The sequence below is a fragment of the Pagrus major genome, chromosome 12, assembly GCF_040436345.1.
Source record: "Pagrus major chromosome 12, Pma_NU_1.0".
NCBI lineage: Eukaryota > Metazoa > Chordata > Actinopteri > Spariformes > Sparidae > Pagrus > Pagrus major.
The window spans coordinates 20,159,402-20,184,765 of record NC_133226.1 but is presented as its reverse complement, the minus strand read 5'-3'; the positions used below and the strand labels follow the sequence as shown (position 1 = coordinate 20,184,765).

General features: G+C 43.1%; 1 protein-coding gene across 1 annotated transcript in view; it reads left to right on the top strand.

Annotated features, from left to right (window-relative positions):
* LOC141006275 (uncharacterized) overlaps positions 1-25,364 on the top strand; it is a 101,471-nt gene that overhangs the window by 44,444 nt on the left and 31,663 nt on the right. Inside the window, exons 4-12 of the mRNA XM_073478426.1 lie at positions 190-243; positions 7,050-7,103; positions 8,888-8,941; positions 9,090-9,143; positions 16,247-16,291; positions 19,080-19,133; positions 20,152-20,196; positions 21,263-21,316; positions 22,121-22,165. Of these exons, the coding sequence (XP_073334527.1) occupies positions 190-243; positions 7,050-7,103; positions 8,888-8,941; positions 9,090-9,143; positions 16,247-16,291; positions 19,080-19,133; positions 20,152-20,196; positions 21,263-21,316; positions 22,121-22,165 (459 nt within the window). The remainder of the gene's footprint in view (positions 1-189; positions 244-7,049; positions 7,104-8,887; positions 8,942-9,089; positions 9,144-16,246; positions 16,292-19,079; positions 19,134-20,151; positions 20,197-21,262; positions 21,317-22,120; positions 22,166-25,364) is intronic.

The window sequence follows — 25,364 nt, the reverse complement described above, 5'->3', positions numbered from 1 at the left end:
GGATAAGGCTGAACTCTCATCACCTTGAGATGAAGTTACTTTTGTACCATGTGGCCACTGTGCAGCCTGTCTGTGGAGACACACGAAGGTGTCTTAATGACCTGATGGTTAGATGTGAGAGTATGATAGGAGGAGATCTGTATGGTGTATGTCAGTATGCAGCACTGACTGAATGCACTCTCTCTCTAGGGACTGCCAGGACCTCCAGGGAAGCCAGGCCTGCCAGGCAAGAGGGGTCCTCGGGTAAGTCTCCTTGATTGCTCTCAAACACCTCCAGCCACATAAAACACACTTCTAGAAATGATTTTATCTGACACTCGACCCCTAGATTTGTTTTTATGGAAACATGTTAATAAGCATGTCTTTATTTAGGTTTATCGTGGGCATCTCTATGCGTCTGTGTATGTTTGTTTGTATTTTGCTACTGCTGCTGACGTGCATGTCGACCGAAAAGCTCAAACACAAACAGTCAGTAAATAACCCCGCTGGCAGGAGGTGACTCAGAAAGACAGGCAGACAAACAGACAAGGACAGAGAGGACTGTATCTGTGTGTTCCAGCCTAGAAGGCAGGATACTGGATCATTTTCTGAAGTAACAATAATAACCTGCCGAACCAGGCTCCCGCATCACTTTAAATCCCTCCCATCACCCAGCTGACACACACACACACACACACTCTCTCTCTCACACACACAAAGTTTTCCTATGCAGGCAGATTGACCATATTCAGCACGGGGCTGCGAGTGCTGACCTCCCACCCCTAAGCATAAACAGGAAAGCTCCTATAAAGACGGCCTTTCAAAAGGCTGCCTGTGCCACAGGATGCCTAATAAAAGCACTGTAAACAGACAGAGAACACATGGCTCCACTGGACTTTCTTCTCCTCACTGAGCTGCTGCAGCAGGCTGCACCGACACTTCATAGGAATCCCATTCTGGACTAATGAAAGGCCTCTTTCTCCAAGGCAGTTAAATAGATATAGTCTCATCCGTGGGTCTTCTCTGAGGAATTCTCTTTTACTTCCTCTGTCACTCTCTGATGTATAGACGCAGACTGACTGTTTCTTAGCCACCCTAGTGACCTCTCTTGAGGTCGATTGGTCGGTCCAAACTGAAATATTTCAACTATTATTGGAGGCAGTGCCCTGAAATGGTATGCAGACATTCATGGGCCACAGAGGATGAATCCTGGTAGCTTTGATGAGCCCCTGACTTTTCCTCTAGCGCCACCCGCAGGCAGACACTTGTGTTTTTGAGTGAAATGTCTCGACTTTTGGATGGATTGTCATGAAATTTGGTCTAAAAATTAATGTCCCCCTCAGGATAAACTGTAAAAAGTTTTGTTATCTCTTAAAAGTCCAATTTGTAAGAATTCCTAACTCGCCAGATACTGACGTGTTGAGATGGTGGCCCACCCGACCTAAAATCCCAAAGCATCAGTATTTGACGAATTTGAAATGAGACAAATAATAATAATAATTTAATTTAAACAGCATTGATAATAATCTACCCATGATTCCTTGTCCAATCATCTGAGCAAGCTAACCTAGCTGTACGCTAAATCACTGCACGGCACCTATCATTAGCAGTGAACTAGTTAGCTAACTATGTATTATTGAAACATCCTGGTGCAGACATTCTTGTGATCTTCAGTGAATTGTTTTGTAACTTGTCGTCTCTGACAAACCCTCCTCCTCCTCAGTGACATCCGGAGAAATTGCAGAGGGTGAGGCTAACATGCTAACATTAGCAATGCAACAACTGCTGCTGACTTGTTTATACATGGCGCGATAAGCCGCCCTACATGTTATTGTAGGCCTACTTGAATATGCAACAGAATGTTATACAATATATGTACAATGGGGACTCCGCTCTGTCTCTTTATCAGCTAAGAGGTCCTTGGCATAAAAAAAATAGAAATCCCTGCTGTAGACTTGACTTTTTATATACATAGTGCAGACTACAGAAGCCTGTCTCCTCATTTCAAAAATTTAAGGAATGAACAAACACTACAAATAGGTTTCTCAGTCAGTCCTCCAGACAATAGAAACATCTAAATGTGTCAAATGTCATTGATCGATGCATTATGCCCATGGTTGCGTGCAATTATATTTAGATGCATGTGCTTGTGTCTTTTTATGTGTGTTTTTAATTATTACATCGCATTTGTGGCCGTCTGTGTCTGAGCGACTCTTAGGCTAAAGTCTCTGTGATCCCCCACCACTATACATGTATAAGGAGGTCTTTGTCAGGCTCTAATTAAAGCTATTTAAACCCCAGCAGCACCTCCCATCCCGTCTCAAGTAGCGGTTCCACAACCTCAGGCACACTTAGGTGGATTTCTTGTGATTCAAATCAAAACCTTACCTGGAATAAAACTTTAATTGAGCTTAAAAATCGAAGTGCAGAGCTGCGTGAACATGGTCGAGCCAAGGACAATACGAACCTGAGTGGAACTATTTTTGCATCGCCAAGCAGCAGCTTTTCTCAAACTCTGTGCTGTGTTTAACTTGAGGGATTTAAGTAATGAATCAAATTTTCTGAAACAATTCTTGAACTTTTGTCAGAGCTTGGACGCGTTCGAACACACAGTTAATAATCTACCCATGATTCCTTGTCTCAAACTTGCCCTTGTCAAACCTCATTCATCAGCAGTATGTATCAACCTCACCTCATACTGATTTACATCCTGGTGGCTCAGACGTGGACTTTGTCGACCACAGCAAACCAGCTGTTGAACTGCCTGTGGCATTGTCAGTGGAAGTGGCTGGTTTGCAAAGCGCAAACAATGAATACAGGCCTCTTCAATAAAAAAGCACTTGTAAAGGCCTTTGGTTTTGATGCCACCCTTAACGGGGGTCACTCGCAAACACGCCGCCAGTGTCTGACTCTGACCTCACAGTCATTTCGTTAAAGTACACATCGGCGCTCACACAGAAGTGCATACACGCTACAGCACTAATCCCACAGCGTGTAGCGCAGACATATGTGGCGGCGTTTATGACCTGCCTACATAAAGAGTGAGACAGATTATGGAGCTTTCCTGTAAACAAAAGCATTTATCAAGTTTAATTGCTGCTGCCATGTGTGTGACGCATATACACATACTTAAACACTTGCAAACAGGCTCTCACAAACACATGTCTGCAAAAATTCCCCGCTCTTGGCCAGATAAGAGTGTGGCTTTCATTTGGGAAAACAAATTTACTTGTTGATCGTTGGAGTAATTAACTCCAAATCTGAATTTAATGCTGCGGGCTCTGACAGGTGGAAGAGCACGATTTGATCATAAGTATCATCTCCTTTTGTGAAAACTTCTAGTGTCTGGCTTTTTGCTGCAGAGAGAGCATCTCGCAGGTTTTTTTTTTTTTTTGCATGACCTTCCGTAGCTTTGGATTACTGGAAGTCTGTATGATGACACACAGAGCACCATTGAGCCCAGCGAGCACCACCCATGAACCTTGACCTCCGATCCCACACATGTGAGTGTGAGACGCCGTTGCCATGGCAACCGCTCTCAGTACAGAAGCGTTCGCTAGGTGTCCGTGAATAGTCGGGGTGAGCTCTTTCGAGTCTGTTTGTAGGTGTAATAATGACGACGGTGGTAGATGGGTGCGAGAGGAAACGTGCGGTGGCTGTATCGCGGCTGCACAGGCCTGAATCTCTCTGAAGACTGGCTGCGTGTATACGTCTGGAGCCTGCTGGGTCAAAAGGGTCTTTGTCTGAGTGGGGAAAAAAAAAAAAAAATCTCAGTCGCTCATCTTTCCTCACGCTTCCCGTCCAAACCACTCCTCTTCCACTAACTGCCCCCACCTTGCTTCACCTGCATGTAAAGCTAATTTAGATTCCAGATGGATCATAAAGAAACCTGGAAAACTGAGTGTTGAGTTCTTCTTATGGCAGTGTGTTGGGCTGTTTTGGGTAGAAGGCGACAGATCAGCTTTTTAAGGGTCTGTATAATCCCAAGTGTAAACTGTGTATATGGATCTCTCCTCTGGAACATTACTGTAATAAGCTCCAGCACAGTAAAAATCACAGACCATGCTTCAATTCATTATTTTTGCAATCCCCTTTTGGGCACTTAAATAAATTTTTTAAAACCAGGTTTTAGATGTTTGGCATAAAGGTAGCTCCAGGTTTCCGTCGTAATTTCCAAACTTGTCAAGGCCATTATGAGCCTGTTATTGTTGTAAATGCCTGAATAATGCTTTGGATTACTTATTATTTCCTTTTGCATATTTAGCTCCATAAACTTTGGCATTTAAAGCAAATAAATTTATGTGCTTGGCTTTTAACCAGCGCTGCTTAATTCATTCGCCATGTCTACTTCTGTTATTATGATGTCTGACTGTGATTTATGTAGAACTGGGCTGCAAATTCTCCTCTTTTCACCCGGCGATGGCGAGGCATGCTATAGCAACTTTAACGAACAGTTGAAATATTCTCCTGAATCCTCAGAGGCAAAGTTTCTTTTTTGTGTTTGTGTGTGTGCTGACTGGGATCTTTAATTATGAAGACATCCAGTGGTTCACATGCCCTTGATCTAATGTTAGTTTATCAGACATTGCCCCGTGGCTCTTATTTGGCACAGCATCATACGCAATCTCTTTTATCTTTAATACGGTGACTGTATATACATTTAGAGCTGCCTTTTTACAAGCTTGTGTTGAAAGTCAGACTATGTTTACAGCGTGGCCCATTAAAAGGGCTCGTCTTAAATATTCTGTGTGGGAATGTAACCATGGGAATGATGTCATGGATCTAGATTTAATGTCACAAAGTACATATACAGTATTTCCTGGCTTTAAGTTGCACATATGGTCTTGATATTGAATTTTGAACATTCAAAAACAGATATTTTTACACCACAAACATCAGGAGCTATCATTTGTTTAGATTTTGACCGTTTTGTCTCAACTTAGAATGAGTTGTGCAGAGCTACAGCAGCATTATTACCACAGAAACCACAGTAAACGCCCTGCATCGCTGTTCAGAGGCCGGTGGTTTCTTATTTGATAGCCTTCAGCTTGCGGGCGCCCCACCCTGGTCTTCTCTAATTAGACACCTGTTGTGCGAGAAGGGGACACGACATGGAAGCGAGAGCACAGTACCAAATGTCGGTGCCAGCCCGTGCCTACTAGTGTACTGCCCAAACTGCGGTGAACCACAGGGTTAATTTTGAAGCATGTAATTCAAACATGTCTAGTTTGTATAAGTTTATTTAGGGCACAACAGCGTCCGTTAACACTGTCTGGACACACCAGCCCTCCAGGGAACGACGCCTGCTGAGTACAAACTGAAAATGAAAGGGGATGAGCGTGTGGGAGGAGAAAAGGCACGATCTTTAAAACTTGAGAATCCTTGGAATGAAAGTGTCTCATTTGCAAAACATAAAAAGTTTAAAAACAGACTGGGGCACCCCGGTAGCTCTGTTGTTAAAGGCGCGGACACTGCCCCATGTACAGAGGCTGTGTCCTCGCCACAGCAGCCTAGGGTTCGAATCCGACCTGTGGCCCTTTGCTGCACATTATCTCCATCTATTTCATCCCGTTTCCTGTCAATCTTTAGCTGTTCTATCCAACAAAGTCATACAAAAGGTCAACAAAGGCGAGGACGGAGGCTGTGTCCTTGCCTAAGCGGCTCAGGGTTCGAATCCAACCTGTGGCCCTTTGCTGCACATCATCCCCACTCTCTCTCATCCCGTTTCCCGTCACTCCTCAGCGTTTCTACCCAATAAAGCCATGAACAAAAGATTGTTCATGTCTCATCAAATGCTGTGGATTCTTTTTTAAATATTGGTTTGGAAACCCTCAGCATTGTGTGATTCACAACAGAGATAACAACACCTTTACACATGCTTAGCAACGTCCTGTTCATTCATGAGAAGCTAGTGAATCAGACATGACGGTCATCAAAGCGCCCTTTGACAGGAAGAGCAGTTACAGCAAAAGGCATTTATGTTGTCATGTCTGCACCCGACCAGTATGTCTGTTTTTGAACTTACCTCAAAGGGCTTTTTGTTGAGCTGTATAACCCAGCCCAAACCCCCAGATTACTTTTTCTTCTCTGTGGGATTACAGAGAGCTGCCTGTCTGGGAGTCGCTAGATGTTGTTTTTTGATGCTGCAGACCAGATCGCTAACATAATGACTTCCTGATTTGTTTTGACTCACCTTAGTGAGACCTGCTGACCCGTATCATAAAGCAGTTGTGGCTCTTTTTCCGCCCTCTCTGACTCGCTCAACCCTTGACCCGCTACGGGGGTAGGTTAGGGGCCCAAGGGTGCCACCACCACGTGGAGGGCAGCAGTGAGGTCAGAGATCCACAGGAAAAACTCAGAGGAAGAGGAGGCAGACACACAGACAGCTGGATGGATGGCGCAGACAACAACCAACGTGCGTCAGCTGCTGTTTAAACCAAAGAAAAATTGATGTAGATTCGTTCTCTGGCTTCCAATGGTTTTGAGCTAAACCTTCCCATGGGGACTGCCGGATGGGGCGAGATGGCTCACATTACCAATATGCTGCTACTGTAGATCTCACTTTGTTTGCTTTCAGACACAGTTGTGTGTTCATTTCCTCAGCAACAACCAATGCGGACAGAAACACACACCGGCGGAGGAATTCAAAATGTTATGAAACGAGATGATCTGCATTACTCATTAAGATGCTTGGCAAATGTGTGTTTGTGTGTGTGTGTGTGTGTGTGTGTGGAGGGGGGGTTGCGGATTGTGGGGCAACAGGGTGCAGGAAAACCACATCCATATGGTGGAGCAGCTCCACAGAGCCCCATTTTCCGTAGGCTTCTACCCCCAACACCAACCCCAAATACCTCACCACCCAACACACACAGCTGATGCGTAGGAAAATAGGTTAAAGTAGCATGAAGGCTGAGGTTCTCCAGACAGACTTTGCCCCCCCCAACTCTCTTCTCTGGTCTTGTTCACAGTAGCAAAGCCACAGTCTGCATCAGCTCTATCCCAACATGAAGATTGATTGAGCTCTCGATCACCGTTTGATTATGTTTTTTCTCTCTTTGGCTTTTCCACAGGGCGCCCCTGGTCCTCATGGAAACCCTGGCCGATCTGGTCCACCTGGGCTCAAGGTATCTAACACTCATGATCACGAATGAGAATTTATTTGTATCGCCAAGAGCCCAACAGCCATGGTGATATTTCCATTACACGATTGCGTATCTGCCTTGTTGTTGTCTTGCCTCTAACGTGAATGACAATCCGATGAGGGTGAGGATGTGTGTTTTTCTTGTATCAGCTGGAATCCATAAAGTGCAACACGGGTAATGGAGCTTTATGGAGCCACACCTGGCAGTTTGAGACACTACAAACACCACAGCGCTTAATACCGAAGAGCTAAATCACTTCAACACTTTAACATGTGTGCTGGAGAGGTGACCGTCTGGAGTCCCATTTAAAATCAAAAGTTTTTCTGATTCTGCTCAATTTAAGCTCCAAATATGCTCTAATGTAATATGTCAAATGAATTTGAGTGCTATCACCGCGACTCGAGCGGAGAGAGGAGAGAAGGAAACTGGACGGCAGGGGAGTTGAAGTGATTTATCAGAGCTCCAGGGAAAGACATTACGAGTCAGAAAGTGAGAACTTCAAATAAATCTGTCCAAATTTAACGTGTGAACAGGAGGCGACCCTGCCCAAGACAAATTCCCTGCGTCCCTCTTCTGATTGTCTGGACTGATCTATGCCTGAGCAAACACCCTTGACCTCCGGCACTGTGTGCTAAGGGTACATAGTGAGGAGCAGTACCTGTATTTAAAGTGCATTATAAAAATGCCTTGCATAAATGACAACTGTGTAGCTGCATGTGGTCACACTGCTCACCCCCCATCACCGGAGCCCTGACCTCCACAGGTCAACCAAAGGGAGTGTGTTTGTCCTGGTGTCCCTGATGTTATTTATATTATTCCTGGTTGCATTCCTCACTTTTTACAATCCTCTTCCCATCATGAAGGGCCTAATTCTCACCCCATTCGCCTCAGTGCTTATCTCTTATTTACTTAAAGGAATGGTTCGATATTTTGGGAAATATGGTTTACAAAAATCGAGGAGTAACAATGACAGTTTGTGGTTATATTTGGGGTTATGTGCTGGACTATTTCTTGGCGAGGAGCAGTGACCTCGTGGAGTTTTTAGGAAGTCACTACACCTGGCAGACAGACTAATTAGTGTGCTTTATAGGCGACTAGATTAGTTAAATTCTCCCCAAAGGTTGAACTATTCCTTTAAGTCGTATATCACATAATCATATAAAAGTCCCTGGACGGTACTGGCGGAAAAGTGAAGCAGACCTGCTTCCACAAGGCAGATATTTGAACCCGTGCCTTGGTGAATGCACACTTCAGTAAAGAGTGGTGCAGTGCAGGCTTCTTCTACCTGGCAGGTGTTGTTGAGAGAATGATTCTGAAGTGTTTGATGTCACGGGGTTCAATGCAATCTTTGCTCTTTCATCATTAATAAATGAAGCAAAGTTGTAAATAGCAGGGGTCCATGGGGAGAGATGGAGTCAGCACTTAGTGTAATTTCCGATCCATAGCTTTGATGTACTGAAGCCCCATTATTGTTACCTGCTGACAATGAGGCTGGCTGTGTGTGTGTGTGTGTGTGTGTGTGTGTGTGTGTGTGTGTGTGTGTGTGTGTGGGTGTGTGACTGGAGGGGCACATTACGCACTGTGGCCAGGAAAAGCATCTGTGCCGAAGTGAATTTCTAATAGAGGCACACTTTTGTAGCCGTAACCTTTCGTCCAAATGAAAGGTGTAATTATTTTGTTAATATGATTTTTTCAGAGATTGAGATCACTGAAGTTAAGTTGGGTTATTTTCACCTATACAAAGTCCTCCTTTGTGTTTTCATCAGGGTAGAAAAGGAGACCCTGGCATCTCACCTGGGCCAGCACCTAAAGGAGAGAAGGTACGTGTCCCTCGTTTTCCCTCTTGCACGCCACATTAATATATAACAACGTCCTGTTCAGCGAGCTCCTCACGCAATTATGATTGATTTTTGTGCCACCGGTCTTTGTTGCACTGCCGCCTTTTGACATTCTCGCTTTGTGTTCTAGGGAGACCCAGGGATTCTTGGCCCGGTTGGAATGACTGGCCAAGAAGGGCGGAAGGTAAGACCACTCAATGAAATAACATTCAGTGTTTGTAAATGGTGGCCATAAGAGCCCCTGTTTTGCTTGCATCTGCTAACTTTGAATACTGAGGCTCCCTGAAACATTTGGGATAGCCCAAGAAAGAATTTTGGCACAAGTCATTGTCACCATAACTTTTGAGTTTTTGTAATGCGTCTGTTGTGATGTTTTTATACATCTGTGTCTATGTGTGTGTGTGTGTGTGTGTGTGTGTGTGTGTATACCCACTCATATTTCTCCTTTTGTGCTGTGCTCACCATTTCTTCCATCTGTTTTCGCTGGATCCAGCACAGAGGGGTCTTAATGTTGGCAGGAACGATGTCATGAGGGAGGGTTTTTGTCATCAGGGAAACGGGGAACGGGGATCATACACTTAGAATTACCAGCGTCTCAGATGTTACTTAAGTCAAGTCTTGAGTGATTCATGAGTGTAGAGAAGAAAAACTGGGACAGAGCATCTTCTTAACAGGAGTGGAACAATCACAAACCAAGAGTGGGGCCAAAGGAGTTGTGTACTGTATGTGTTTATGGTCACAGTTGTGTGTGTGCATTCCTAAGTGCTTGTCAGTATGTTTGCACATAAAACAGACATAAATTAGGCACTACAATGCAATGATTCCCTACCAGGTGTTTTAAGACCCCTGGGGGTACTAAATCGAAGAGTAGGTCTGTTAATTTGAATTATTTAGCAATCTAGCAAAGAGTTCCAAATAGTTGGCTAAACGTAATGATTCAATGGTTGAAATAATAAGCTCAAAGTAATGGATATTTGGATAGTTAGCTAAGAGTATCTTGCTGAAAGAGCGAGCGTTAAACACAACAGATTAAAGGCTGATGACAAGTAGACAGTTGAAAAAGTTGGCTTAAAGTGATGGATCTTTGTTTAAGTAGTTAGCTCAGAGTGTTAAAGGTGAAATAAAAATAAAGTGTTGATAGTAGCCTATGCTACTTGTAGCCTATTAAACAGTTTAAAAAGTTTGCTAAAAGTAGGCTAATGGACATCTGGCCAAATTGGCTAAAAATAATGAATAAATAGTTTAAATAGTTGGCTAAGAATTGCCTTAAATAGTTAAAATAGCTAGTGTTAGAAAGGATGAAGAGTTGATAGTTAGATCTGGCTAAAAGTATGAAAAAGTTGAAAAAGTTACTCGAAAAATAGCTAAAAGTAATAGATAAACTGTTGATGTTCAGCCTCTGACCCTTCAAGTGTTCAAAAATGTACTCGAACAAACCAAACTGAACATTAGTTCAGTTTTATAGTTTATAGTGTTATAAAGCATCCAGAATGAACACATTTGGAGCACAACAGATGGTGTTGATGAAGAGGTACTTGAGTTCATCTGACAGTGTTGACGGGGTTTGTCAGACCAAAAACGGTTGGGAACCACTGCAATATAGGACATGATCGCCACAATTAATGCTTGGTGAGTCTTGTGTGCTTCTCCGGTCTGAACTAAAATAATCTGTTCAACCTTTCCTTAAACAATCAGATGTAAACACACATCTGATGGTGGCAGAGGAAGATCTCATAAACTGCTTTCAGTCACATTATGAATCAAATCAAATTGAGCCCTGCAGAAGAATTAGTTGAGTAATTGAATATAGCAGATAGATTGTAAGCACTTCAGCAGAGGTGTAAAGTGCATCTGCATGTATTCACTGTCTTCCCAGAGCCACGGTGCTCCGTAACAGAGTGTCGGACTGTAGTTGGACGGCTGCCTTGAGCTTAACATGTGGCTTTTGTTAGGCGTCTGCTCTCCTCTGTGTGTATCTCTGTGTCCTCTGTCTCTCTTTTTCACACACACTCAGTCAGAATGGAAAATGTAAAGCTGGTGGAAAACATTCACACAGCTCTTACGAACTAAATGAGTCTTGGCAAGGATTTGACGGCCCATCAGGAGGGTTGACACTGACATGTGAATCAGAGGCTGCAGGTGAGAGTGTACCGGTCCAAGACGGACAGCTGATTGACTTTTAACTACTCTGAGATGAGCCACGAGTTGTTGATTAGCTTAAAGGTACATTATAGCTGCTCCTTACAAGTATATTAGAGTGGCATCACATCCTCATGTCTGGGAAGTTGTTGCTAGAGCAACGTGATCAACATACACTCATGACATCACCACAGCATGCCTCAGGTATTGGTCAATGAACCACAGACAAGATGACTGTGAAGGAAACTCGTTAAATTAACTGCAAGAGTCAGCTTCCTTTCCGTACACAAACACAGAGCGGCTTATTAACCCATTTTTGTCCTGCGCCTAACAATGTACAATAACCTCTCACAAGTCTCAGCTGTGTTTCTCACCGTTGATCCTACATGCCTACACATGGCACTGCTATGACAGCGATGTGAGTCAATGTCCAAGAAACAGGACTGTCTACAAACAGGCTCTTTGTTTTGTTCTGTTCCTTTTCGGTCAGCTCAGGTGGAAAGTCCCAGGCGTTTCCTGTCCTGCAGCAGGTCTCCAAACTCTGAGGCCTGCTGCATGGTCGATACAATAGTGAAAAGAAATGATGAGTTTCCTTGCAATTACATGGCAGTGGTGGGCCACCCTGAAACACCCATGTGCTGTTTCTTCCTCTTCATACCTCTCTAGCTGTAGCTCTGTCTCGCTTGCTTGGCTCGTCACGCCGAAGCTGTGGTTTAGGAAAACGGGACAAGAGCAGCTTTTCCTCTGTTCTCCGCTGAAACTTTCCCTTCTACCTTCCCTGTCTCTCCCTCACGCACCCAAACACACACACACACACACATACATACAGGCTCTCTATCAGCCTTAGCTTGACACTTCAACCGGGATTTCTGGAATTTGGCTGCTTGTTTTCCATGGAAAACTTTAATGGAGAAAGCAGTGGTGCTTTGAACGTGCGATGGGAGAGTGTGATTTTACACCGACAGACAAGCCAAGCATGTTCCGCTCTGTACAACATTTGTTCTACCAAGCAGACTCTCAATGGCTTTTCAGTATGGTAGGCAGGGTCAAGGAGAGGGGACTCTCACAGGGCCAAACCTCAGCTACAAGGCCACATTACAAGCCACACGTCTCACCTTACTACCACCATCCTTCTCTCTTCTTTGTCTATTCCCACTGCTAGTTGAGCTGTCTCTTCTCTTCTTTTCTGTCAGCCTTTTCTACATCTGTCTTTCACACTAAGGCCGCTTTTTCTCCCTTAAGGCCAACTCATACTGTACAGCAGCATTGTAACTTGTAATTAGTCGATGGTTATCTAATCTTACTATGTCTGTATGCTTTGGCAGATGTTTTCCTGCACATTTTTACCTCCACCAAGGAGGTTATGTTTTACCCATGTCCATTTGTTGGTTGGTTGGTTGGTTTGTCAGCAGGATTATACAAAAACTACTAAACGGATTATGATGAAACTTGGATGGAGGATGGGTCTCGGCCCAGAATAGAGCCCATTAGCTTTTGGATCTGGATAAAGGGACAGATCCAGGAAATGTTTCTCACTTTCTTTAATATAGCGAGATTGGGTTGATTTTGATTTATTTTTTTTTTAAATCAGGCTTATTTAGGTAGCTGGTATCTATGAGTGAGAACAATTTGATGCAGATCCAAATACAAATTTGGATCAAGCTGAATTTTTATTAGACCAGAGTTGCAAGCCATTACAAAGGCTACAAGTGCAACAGTCTTGTCACATAAAGATCAGTTAGAGCATCAGTGTGCAGCTCGACAGCAGTCATCCTACGAATAGAAAGTAAAAGAATATACTTTAATTCCAGTGCATGGGTTAGACAGTTCATTAAAGCTTACTCATTTCTTTCATTTATGTAAGATAGTTTATTGTACGACATTAATCTGTCTGAAGCTCCTCCAGACCGGTTCCAAACCAAACTCTCTCCTTTTAGCTCCTGCCCACTGTTCAAACTAACAAATCCACATGCTCATCATCATTGTAATTACAGGAGAATTCAAATCAACCATCATCTCCTTCGCATGTCTCACAAGAAGAACAACAAATCATTACTCTGTCTTCCACCATGCTCTTAGTTTCACAGTGATACTGCATGCAAGCAAACAGGCTGCCGGAATTGCGGTTGAGACGGGGATGAGATGAGGGATGTTTTTTTCCGCCGGGTGGATTTCAACCAAATTGTCCTGTTAGGTCCATGCAGTTGTTTGTTACATCTGCCCCCGCCAGACATCCACGTTCAATGGAGGGTTTATGTTGTGCTGTACATGCAGCACATGCATGGAGCCAGACGATTGCTCTGAGCAATCATCTGGCTCCATGCTGTTGAGGAAATTTGGAGAGAGAGAGGTGGAAAGATGAAAGCAGAGATTAATGAGGTGAGTGGTACATTTCTGCTACCATGGCGCTGTCCAGTGGAGGCAGACTGTCAAAGACGCATATTCATCTTTTGTTGTGTACCGTTGTTAACAGACATGAGGCCTGTGCTCATTTGAAGAACCACAAAGTTAAGTGTGCACGGAGTAGTTTGGTAAGTCAGAGGAGTGACATGTCATCGGCAGACACAATGTGTCTTTTATTTGATTTCTGCCTAAATGCACTTAAAGTTCCCTGGGGCACTCCTCAGCTTAGTGGGGTAGGATGGGGGGGAGAAATGTACTTACAGGGTGCTACCGGGGAACTGTTGTAAATGAAAAGCATTCTGGTGGGTTTATCTGATTGAACACACATGCTCATTAAGCAAGTGGCATTGTAAACACAGGCGGGCCGCTGGGAATGGCCGCTCTCATTAGCAAGCTCATAATGAGTGAGATAAGGATCTGAGATGGTCTAGCTGGGGTTGGAAGGCTATGGTTAATACCCATGACCTGCAGCGCATGTGTGTGTGTGTGTGTGTGTGGCTCATGGACCCCACAGCACAGCTTGGGAACATAAGCCGCTACACATGTTTGTACTATAAGTAAGCCATGTAATAAGACAACGGTGTATCTTTGTGCTTGAACGTGCATGTGTGTTTCCCTGCCACCTACACACAGTATATGTGCACACGTGTGGATTGAAAACAGCAACATGTGGACATTCAGATTCTTCAGACAGACACAAGTTCATCAACACAGTTATAGCCGTTAATATAAAAATGGAAATTTTCATACACAGGCGCCATGTGTCTGCACGTGCATCCATCCCTGCTCTCTCCACAACACTGCTTACCAACAGAGCTTTCACAAAAATATGGAAAACGCACACACGCACACACTTCTGCATGTGTTGCCGGCAGCGGTCTGTCATCACCTGATGACATCTTTGTTTACTTAATGTGTATTACTCATGTGTTCTTATCCCAGCTCCAAGCGTCTCCTCCTAGTGGTCTTTTGATGATGTGCATCAGATGATGTAAGGTGCACACCTGCCAACGGGAGTCTCCCTATTTTTAACCCTTTCTCCCGCCGTGCTCCCGACTGGTCGTTTCTCCCGTGTCTCCGTTCCTTGTGGGATATGTGTCGTGCTACCTGGCAACCCAGAGCTTGCCTGCCCAAGCCCTCCACTCCGCTCAATTGGCTGCATAAAATGGATGGAACAGGTCCTAAGTAGAAGAAATACTCTTCTAAATTTCATTCAACTCTATTGACATTTGGTTGTCTCACTTGCTCATCCTCTTGCCTCCACGCTGCAGACTGTAGTCCTGCACCCTTTGTCTTCTAATGAAAAAGGCTAGTGAGAAGTCATTTTACTGTTGCACTGGCAGTTATGAAGGTGAGAGCACTGATGGAAGGTAACTAAGTACATTTACTCAAGTACTGTACTTGTTTTTCTATTTCATGCTACTTTATACTTCCACTCCATCAAATTTTAGAGGCTTTTTACTCACTACATTAATTAAATGACTTAAGTTACTTGTCACTTTTTTGAGATTACAAGCTGCATCAGAGCCAAATGAGTGCATGTTTAAATTAACGTATTTTATCGACAATCAAATAAAAAAAAAAAATCAATAATAATCAGAAAATTGCTGAATATCGGATCTGATAATTGTCCAGGCTGATAATCGTTTGACCAATAGTATTCAGTATATACATACTTGTTAATATATCATTTACTTTTACTTGTGCTTTTGATACTAAAGTATATTTAATATCAGATACTTTAAGACTTTTACTCAAGTAGTATTCATATGAGTGACTTTCACTTTTGCCAAAGTAATATTTTAACATGATATCTAAACTTTTACTAAAGTATGACTTCTGGGTACTTTCCACAACACTGGGTGATGGTAAGACAGAAGTTCTCCAACAGTAGCTTGGATATGTCGAAGATAGAGAAATGATGGTTTAAAGTTTAACGATGAGGCCTGTAAGGTTTGGATCATTTTTAACTATAATATTGTGACACATGTGTTGTTGATACAGTTGGGTATAATGCTGACGATAGCAGTTTGAAGTCCTGGTATGAAGGTGTAAGCCAGTGAGAGTGATCATGTAACATAATGAAAAAAGGGATGCTGCCTCCTCAGGTCTGAAGGATGGTTTACAGGAACTCAAGGAGCCTTGGCTCGGTACTCTGAAGCTGCGGTTTAGGAAAACGGGACATCAGGAGTCTTTCCTTTCTTTGCCCCTCTGTTTTTATTTTCTTTTTTCCCCCCTCGTGCTCTCTCACTCTGTGGTCTGGAAAGGCACGTCTGTCTTCCCACCTTTGATTTAGCATTTCTCCGCTCTTTGTTGGGGGTCTGTGTTGCTGGAGTCAGCAGAACTGCAGAAAAGCACTATGTCAGGCTGTCTTCAGTGTTGTAGTCTGCTCTACAGACAGAGGGAGGGACCTGCTATCTGACTCAAACAGGAAGGCATTTATATCCTCGACATGCCATGATCCTGGCACGGCCTCCCCAGCACCATTTCTCTGTGAACTCAGTGGAAAGTCTGATCCCTTGACAGACAGGCAGATTGATTCCTCGCATATGGCACAGAGCTCGTCCGTCGTCGCTGTTATTGTTAACATGCATTTTTTATTTTGCACAAAACTCCACTTGTCATTCCCACATGGAGCGAGAAATCCTCCCGTGCTTGTCAGCTTTTTCCTTGTCTGTTATGTGTTTTCTTTTACGACTCCAGTATTTTACTCAACCCTCCCATGTCTCTTGTTTGTCTCCTTAGGGACAGAAAGGTTACCCTGGTCCACCTGGACTCCCTGGAGAGCCTGTAAGTATCTTTATTTCATTTTATACATGCCTTTCATAGACGTCTTCCTCCCATGCTTGTGCTGCTCTTCACACTGTTAATCCCACACTTGAAAAAAAGTCACATATCTTGCAATCCACGCCAAAATGACGTAATCTTGTCTACTTCACACATTTCCTTTCCTAAATGTCTTAATAAAGTTTTAATCTGATGATGTCCAACATTAAGGCCCTTATCAATTACTAATCCTTCAAATTCTAACGTCTCACCTCATTCTTTAAAACCTCAGTCATCATCCACTCAGTGTATGTGTGTGTGTGTGTGCAGGCATCAAGCATGCCTGCAGGGTTAGCCAGATTAGATTAGCCTGTTATGAAGCACTGGTGAGGACAGACATCTGGCCAAAGTGCTGTGCTGCAGCGATGCTCTCCAGGATATCAGAAAGCGATGCCAAAGAAAGAGAAAATAGAGAGAAGAGAAACAGGAACAAGCCAACTAGGCCAACAGTGACACACACACGACTGTAACACTGCAAGAAAGCCTTTCTTTCTCTGCCATTTGTCGTTCAACCTTCAGTCTCTCTCCTACAGAGTTTTACCTCGATGCTATCGTAATCGCAGGCATGTATTTAATTTTTCTTGCCGTCTCTTCCCCTCTATCTGTCTTTTAATCACTTCAATGAACTCTTTTACAACTGGGAGGAGACGTGACTCTTGCTGTTTAGCCCAGAATTACTATTTTAAGCGTGGAGCATCCAGCCTCATGTCCAGAGCTATTTCCAGTTGGGCTGGGTCATTCAGTACTACTTGCTGTTGATACTAAGGAAAGGCCTTAGTCATGGAAAGCAGAGTGGAACATTCTGCTCATTGTCACAGTTTTATGTAAGTCCCTGTTCTCGGGCTGACGCACCAGCACAGGGAGTTCCCGCACTACTCATCATCACGGAGGAGTACATGTTCTCTCACACCGTCCTGTCCTTCCACTCTGACCATCCTCGAACGCCCCCCTCTTTCCCACAAAGCTTCTGCTGTTGCTGATGATGATCAGGGCTCTAAGCCTTGAGTCTGAATCACCAGTGGCAAGGAGTAATAAGCACAACTGTTTGGCAGCGCCGAGTCTCCGGCTATTCAGAGCAAAGGCCAGCTGGTGTGCAGAAAGTGTTGATGAGTCTCTGTTACTGTAATACACCACAGGGCCGAGCTCAGAGCCCCTCCTTCCTCCTCGCTGCTGGCGGGTTAAAGATCCAAACCTCACTCAGCCAAATTCTTGTCTGCGTTTAACTGGCTGCATTATGCACTATATTTATCCAAGAGAGGGAACGGCAAGCCGTGCACACGCCTGCACGTCCGGAGTGTGTCAAAGGAAGTTATACATAAACACTAGTGAGCTGCGATTTTTGGACACAACCTGCTTGTGTGCGTGTGTTATGCTTACATACACTCACACACACACATAAACCAAACTACTAATTAGCTCCTATGGTCTATACACAGACCACATCTTAAAAGAACTTTCAGCAGCTATGAGTCTTGGTATTCAGCAGCCTTGGTAGGAATGGGTGATGTGTAGTGGTTGAATATAACTTATAAAAACGTAGGCAAGTTATGTTCTGAAGTATTTTAATTTTATTTCAAACCTTTTCCTCTTTGCTCCACTACTTTAAAGGGTAACTCCAACAATTTTTCACATTAAAGTGTGTTTACAGTTCTTGTTAAGTAATACTGCACATGTGGAAAAAAAGTAGTAAAAAGCCTTCTGTGGTTGCAGAGGAAGCTGCATGTAATTTGATAGATTGATACATTGCATTGTGGGTAATGTCAGGTTTTGAAAAGGAAGATGAAAGCATGAAATAAAGAGGCGATGCTTCTGGTCCTCGTATCAATTCTGTCATCATTTGTCCATAATTAGTCCAAACGCTAGCTGCTTTTTAACACCTGGCTCCTACGTTACCCACAATGCAACGTGGCTACTAAGTGATATCACCAGAGGCAGTTTATCAGATTACATGCAGCTTCCTCTGGGGCTGAAAAAGGCTTTACACTAATTTTTGGTTTTGTTATTTTAAATATGCAGTAGTACTCCCCAAGACCTGTAAACACACTTGAATGTGTTAAATTGTTTGAGTTACCCTTTGAGCTATAGATAGCAGTTACTCTACAAATTAAGATTTTATATCCAAACACCTATAAACATCTTACATGTACATTTTCCTTCTAATTCTGTTGTATAAGTTTAGTGCAAAGGGTCTCATTTAATGCAAAGTTCTATCATGTTGAGTCAATGTAAATCAGTTAATTAACTAGATGTGAAAGAAAAAACGATTTTAATTTTATGTATAATAATGAAATGTTTAATGCATGAATTTAATGTGATCGGACTGAGTTGTTTAATATATTCACAGACTCAACATGATTAGAAAACATTGAACTTGTGATGAATGAAAAATAAGATCAAAAATTTAGATCAAGTTAAGGTTCTTACAGTCAGTGTTTTAGGTATAATTACTTTTTCAGTGTATAAAGATCAACGAATTTACAGAATTAACAATAAACCAATGGAGTAATGATAGTAAGAAGGGGATTAAGTGACAAAGACATTCATCTACTCACTGCACAGTAGCATTATACAGTTTTAACTGTAGTAAATCCTCTCTGCTCTGTCTCCCTCTCTGCTGCTGTACAGAATGGCCTGCCTGTGTTTGTGTTTCTGTAATTTTGATCACCCACCCCACCTCTCTCACTCTCCATCTCTCCCCCCTCTCTCCCCCTCTCTCGACCCCTCTCTCTCTCTCTCTCTTTCTTCCCTGCAGGGAGAGCAAGGTCCAGTCGGAAGCCCAGGTGCCAAAGGTTATCCTGGCAGGCAGGTGCAGTAAATCCTCTGCTGTGACTGGTACAGTTGTAGTCAGGGCCATAGTAAGGGCAGAGGGCCAAGTGGAATTAGGTTATGTTGAACAGCTGACTTGGAGGAAAAATATTTGGGTAAATACTGTATAGAGGAGTTGGAATATTTTAAAAAATAAAGCAGTCCAAGAAAACAACATCAGAGGCTAGAGCCTCAGAAATTTGAAGCTGAATGGGTGCATTTATTGCACATCTACTGCACTGGAATGCAGTATATTACACAGGAGTACCTGTTATTGTCTCCAGCCCCTCTACAGTATGTGGACTAATAATTAATGAGCAAAATTAATCAAATAAAATGGGATATTTCGAACTATCTGATAAATGTGATTCAAGTCATTTGGATGTATTGTATCACTTTATTTTAATGACCATGAGTTGCAGTCTTTGGCCTGCAACTTAAAGAACAAGTTCACCCAAATGTGGACTTGTTTTTAAATGTAAAAAACAACAATCCAAGTAATCAAAGTAATCCAAGTCTACGGAAGCCCCAAGGTACAAAATTGATTTTATAAGACATTATTTACACCCTTTTTAAAGCCAAAATCAGCTCAGCTGCTAAGCTAAAAGAATTAGCATTGGTGCACGACCTTGACTGTGCGTCGAGGGACTAAATAACGTATTTTCAAATCATTTCAGGATCTTGGCTCTTCCGGAGACTTTGAGCCATTTTATGTTGTTTTCGGTTGTTCTATTTAATGTTTTAAAACAAGTCCCTATCTACTTCAGTTGTTTCTGAGAACGCTGCAACGCTGTTTTGCTTTGAAGCTCCAGAAATGTTTTGTGGACTACAAAACTTCACCTAAATTTCCATCGGCATGAGGGAGAGTAGAAAATGACTAAATTTTCATTTTTGGGTGAACCTGTCCTTTAATGCCCTCATGATGCACAATCACATTGAATTTTGGAAAACATTATTTCAGGTGTAAACCGGTAAAAGTGTTGAACTGCTGAAATAAAGTTCCTCTCTTTGTTTTCCAGGGTTTACCGGGGCCTATAGGACCAGTAGGGCCTAAAGGCGTTCGGGTAAGTTGCCTTAACGTCTTCCTTTCAACTGTGCTGCTCCAGTTTGATTTTATCTGTCTAAATTACTAACATTGGTGCTTTGATGGGACCACTGAGTATGTTTATAGGCAAGGAGGTCAGCCTGACAGCTTTCTGACACTTTTCATTATGCAGTATTTTATAGAAGCAGATTGTAAATGTCACTTAAGCACGCAGAAAGTTGTTTGATTAAAGGCTGTTGGTGATTTGCGCTGTAAACATGTTGTTGCATGAGAACAGGTATGTGCACCCAGAAGCAGCAACATCCAACTCACATTCATACACACTCACTCCCTATTAATAGAGCGCTAAACTTGGGAGCCTTTACTCGTAATGTAAACATTGTATTACTGTATACAGACACATACTGAAAGACTCGCTGTTGATAAGCCTCCGCACACAAACACACACCCTTTAAGTACACAAACAAAGCAACACACGCTCAGGGACACAAACAGTGATTTTTATGTTGCGTTCCAATAAAGGTTCTTTATCAGCTCCCCTTGGCTGCTCCAAAGCCTCCCCTGCCCCCACTGGCTGGAATTTCCTGTTTAAGCTCCGTATGAGGCCCTGCTGTCTTAAGGAGGCATTCTAGTCCTCGCTCTCTCTCTCACTGAGCCACCTTTCCAAATATTCTGCACTCTCTTTTGCAGCGCACTCCATATTGTGCACGCTCGACTCGCCTGAAACTGGCATCTATCTTAAACGTTCCTCTGGTGTTCAACTGTTGTGGTGTTTGTGCTTGTTTTTTCCTCTGTGTGTGTGTCTCACCCTGTACCGACAGCTCAGTCTGATGTCCTGGCCACCTACAGAGATCCCTGGCGTGAGGGTATGTGCCCTTGGACTACATCGTGGAAGCCAGCACCATGCAGTCCATGGGCATATACACTTGCCTCATGGCTTGGTTCTTCATGGAATCCCACCCTATCCATGCTGGACCGTCGGGCCCTGAAACGAGCCAATGGGAGTTGCTGTTCCTCCTGCTGCTTTTTACAGCGTCCAAATACTCACATCCCATTTCCCTCCTTTCTCCTCTCCTCTCCTGCAGGGTTTCATTGGAATCCCGGGGCTTTTTGGCCTTCCTGGGCCTGATGGCGAAAGAGTGAGTTCTTACCAAATGTGTCATTTCTCTCGAGCACTGTCGATAATTGCAAAAAAATGCACAGTGACTAACTAAAACCCAGTTAATGGTCCTATGGGATGACAACAGTGCATCTCCTGCCATCCCATTCAGCTGTCTTGTTGTTGTTATAAAGCGGGATACAGTCCCCAGCTGTCCGAGAGAGATGCTGCTGTATAAGGCTGCGTGGGAGTGTTGATGACTCATATGATAAAAGCCCCCTCTTAGAGCCTTTGAACTGCCTGAACTCATCAAGGCCTCCCTCCTTCTGTACAGCCTCTAAAACATGAAGCGATTAGCCTACTTATGACATGCTCCAGAGGGTTGCGTCAGCGCACAGAGCAGGCTGTAATCACGACCTCTCCAGCCAGCCAGCTAGCAAGCAGGATGGTTCACACCTTATACTGTAGCTGCACACAAGAGACGGTGTCTGCCTGTCTTCTCCCAGGAGAAACTGGTGTTTATTTAACATATATATATGTATTAGATGGAGGCCTAAATCCCTCATAATAGGCTGGGAAAATGTTGGATCAGCTGCAGTCAGCTGTTCCTCCCATCTGTTGAAGCAGGAGTTGAGAGAAGCTCACAGTTATGGCTTTTTAATTGTGTGTTTTGGGCTTCAATCAGTCACGACCAAGTGTGTTATGTTTTGGTTTTGATATGCTTTTTACATAATGTATTTTTTTCTCTTTCTTCTTTGTTTTTCTGTCTTCCTCGAACTCTTTCCTCTCCCCCTTCTGCTTTGTTTTCTGTTCCGCCTCTGCTCTCTCTTGTTTCGAATTTCAGGGCATTCCCGGCGAACCAGGGAAGAGGGGCAAGATGGGTAGGCCGGTAAAGTTTTGTCTCAACATACTTTACAGATAATCTTACCAAAGTGTGATGAATTGTGCTGGGGGTGTTATTGATGGAGTGTGAATGTACAGGGCTCCAAGCTAACTTTACAGAATGGTTGCACTGGTGCGCCTAACTTTTTCAGTTAGGCGCACCAGCACATCATTTAGGTGCACCTACAGTAATAATACATTTTAACTTGATTTCTTAATGCATTATGTAAATTATCGTAAACAGGAATAAAGGTGCAAAAACATGTTTTTTTCTTATTTGAACCACAGCACACGCAACATGTAGTTGCAATAACCTCAATTGTTTAAAAATAAATAACTACATTTCAGGTGCACCTGTGCGACCAATTAAAATGTTTCGTCGCATTTGACGTATTTTTGGGCGCATTTGCATCCAATATAATCACACCCTGGAGCCCTGATGTACCATTTGTTATATTTGACTTTTAAAAGATAAGACTGAGTTTGGGAGATTGATACCAACCAACAGTGCGATTATAGATCTCAAAGGACAAGTTCATCTGCAAATGAAAACTCTGTTATTGTCTAATCAGCCCCAAACAAGATGGAAAGTCTGCTGAATTTTTGCAGAAACATTTATGGAACTATGTCTGAGTAGATACTGACTGAATTTTCATTTTTGGGTGAACTTCTCCTTTAATGCTCCATGATCACAGCCACACTCAAATGAGGCAATCATATAAATAAGCATTACGATGAATGGTTAGAATTGGGTCAGATTGAGAGCTTTTGGTGCAAAGCCTCCATCACCTACACATGTGAAAATTTATAAGGTCCGCATTTACGTCATCGTTTGAGTCGGCTCAGTATTTCCATGCCTGTTGGAAGGGTTAACTGCAGCCAGAATGTGTGTGTAGTCCCACCAGCCGCACGTCGGGGTCTTGGATGATACAAGAAAAAGGCTTTTGTTGCCATAAAGGGCTTTTGGTCCCCACCCCCACCCCCCACCCCCCCCAGCATGGAGCCGAGCCATTTGGAGGAAGCCGTCGGTTCTGTTGTGTGTGTCAGATAGTGTTCAAAGTCAGTTTGACATAGTGTTTCAGAAAGAGTGTGTAACCCTGGAACTCGCTGCTGAGATCATTCTGCAGCTGTTGCTTATTGGCTTTTCAGTAAATAAGGCATTTATAGAGCAAAACGTCTCAACACACGCAAGCCAGTGTCCGCTTAGTGTGAGGTTTTGAGCGCTGCAGCTTATTCTGTAATTAGACAAATGTTTAAGAAGTAGCTGTGGATACATATCCGCCATGTGTGAGGCCTTTTTTTTATCACGTGTGTGTGTGAGTTCTTTCCACTCGAATAGGGCTGCATCGTAAGATCATGAGCTGATTCAGACACTTTCCTGCAACAAGGAAGGTGTCAAGGCCGTTTCACAGTTTTGGCACAGGTCATGCGAAGCTAAAAGTATTCACCTGGAAGTGCTGGATGATTTAATGACAGCAGCTAAAACACGCCTTTTCAAGGCCACAGAGAAAATAGGACAATGCATTACAACCCGTAACATATTTATATCACACAGCTGAAGAGTGTTGCAGAGGAGTCCTGTAATTTTGACCATTTCGCAATGTGTAAAAGGCCATTTTAGCTGTACAGCCCCTATAAGTGACCTGTAAAACAAAATGGAAAACACACATAGCATCGCCATCATTGTCGCCGTCATCTGGTTTCAGTGCTCCTGCTCTCATGGAAAATGGAAAGCTAGGACACTTACAGGATGATCCCTCAGAGATCATCCCTCTCCTCCCAGCCGGAGGAGAAAGAACAGAAGAAGCACCTGAACCTGAGCCAGACATTTTAATGACCATAACCACAGCGTTTGCACTCTGTCGAGGAAACACACACACAGACACACACACACCCCGCCATCTACCAAAAGGCCGATGAGGGAATAGATATATCTAAAACAGTGGCGCCCATAAAAAAGTTTTCCAAAGTGCATCGCCAACAGTTCTGCGTTTTAACTTGAGGGTTTTGTTTATCTTCTCGATGTCATCAGACGCATCACTTGCTTTTCTTTCACATCAACCAAATATCTGACAGTGAATGAGCTACTGTGTTACTATTAAGTGATGAAGCTGAGGAACAGAGTTTTCTGACATCAGTTAAAAGCATGTGACTCTCTTCAAAGGCTTTTTTTTAAGTGCTGTTCTTGGCAAAGCTACGATTCCCACATTTGTCCATAGTTTGTCTGGCGGTGGTGACAGCTTGTGTGATTCATCCTTTGGGTCACTGTAATGCTTCATAGATTTTGGTTGCACTTGTGCTTCCCCTTGTGTGCATAATCTTTTGGTACCATAAAGCAGTCCCATGCAGTCGTCCAACAGCCGGGTAGGAACAGAGAAGAAGAGCTTTTTCTCATTGACCTGATGAGACGTGCCGGTAGATTTACGGGTAGCTGAACATCTACGTACCGTCAGTCACAAGGATTATATAAGTCAAAATGTCAAAATGGTCCCAGACTGGTTTTCTTCCTTGCAACAGAGTTACATTTAGTCAGCAGATTCTATTTCTAAGTCGCTTCAGTGATTGAAATAAGTATACATGCTGTATATCTAAACATCTCTACTTTTACAAAAATAACTGCCATTTACTGGAGGTATCTACAGTAATGAGCATTTTGGAACAATGTGCGGAGGCCACAATAGCACAACGTAGCCATTATGAGTGGTTCTGGATGCTCGAGGGTTTAAGATACATTGGCACACTCACGCTCTCCGCAGATGTGGTTTCTCTTTGCAGCACCAGCAGCTGTTAGCGTAGCTTAGATTAGCATCCCATTTACTGCTAAATGGACAGAGTAATTACTTGGCTGCTTGTCCCTCTAGTAGTTGCATTTAGAAAGTGCACTCAGACTTGGTAGAAGATTTGACTGCCCATGCCCTCCAGCTGATAGATTTAATGCGTATAATAGGGCCATTATGCTCTTATTTTGTACATATTTCAGATTGCTTATGTCTAATGTTATGTTTGGCTCAGACAAATTGTTTTAATTGCCGTGCACTTACAGTAGCAGCACTTTTGGTTGCGTAACAATCATAAAAAACGTTCTTGATTCTGCAATTTAAAATGTAACACTTTACACACCCTCCTCCAATGAAAAGCATTTTTCTGCCATATTTTACAAGGAGTTTCTTTAATTTTGCCAATGAATGCAATTAGCATTTCATTTA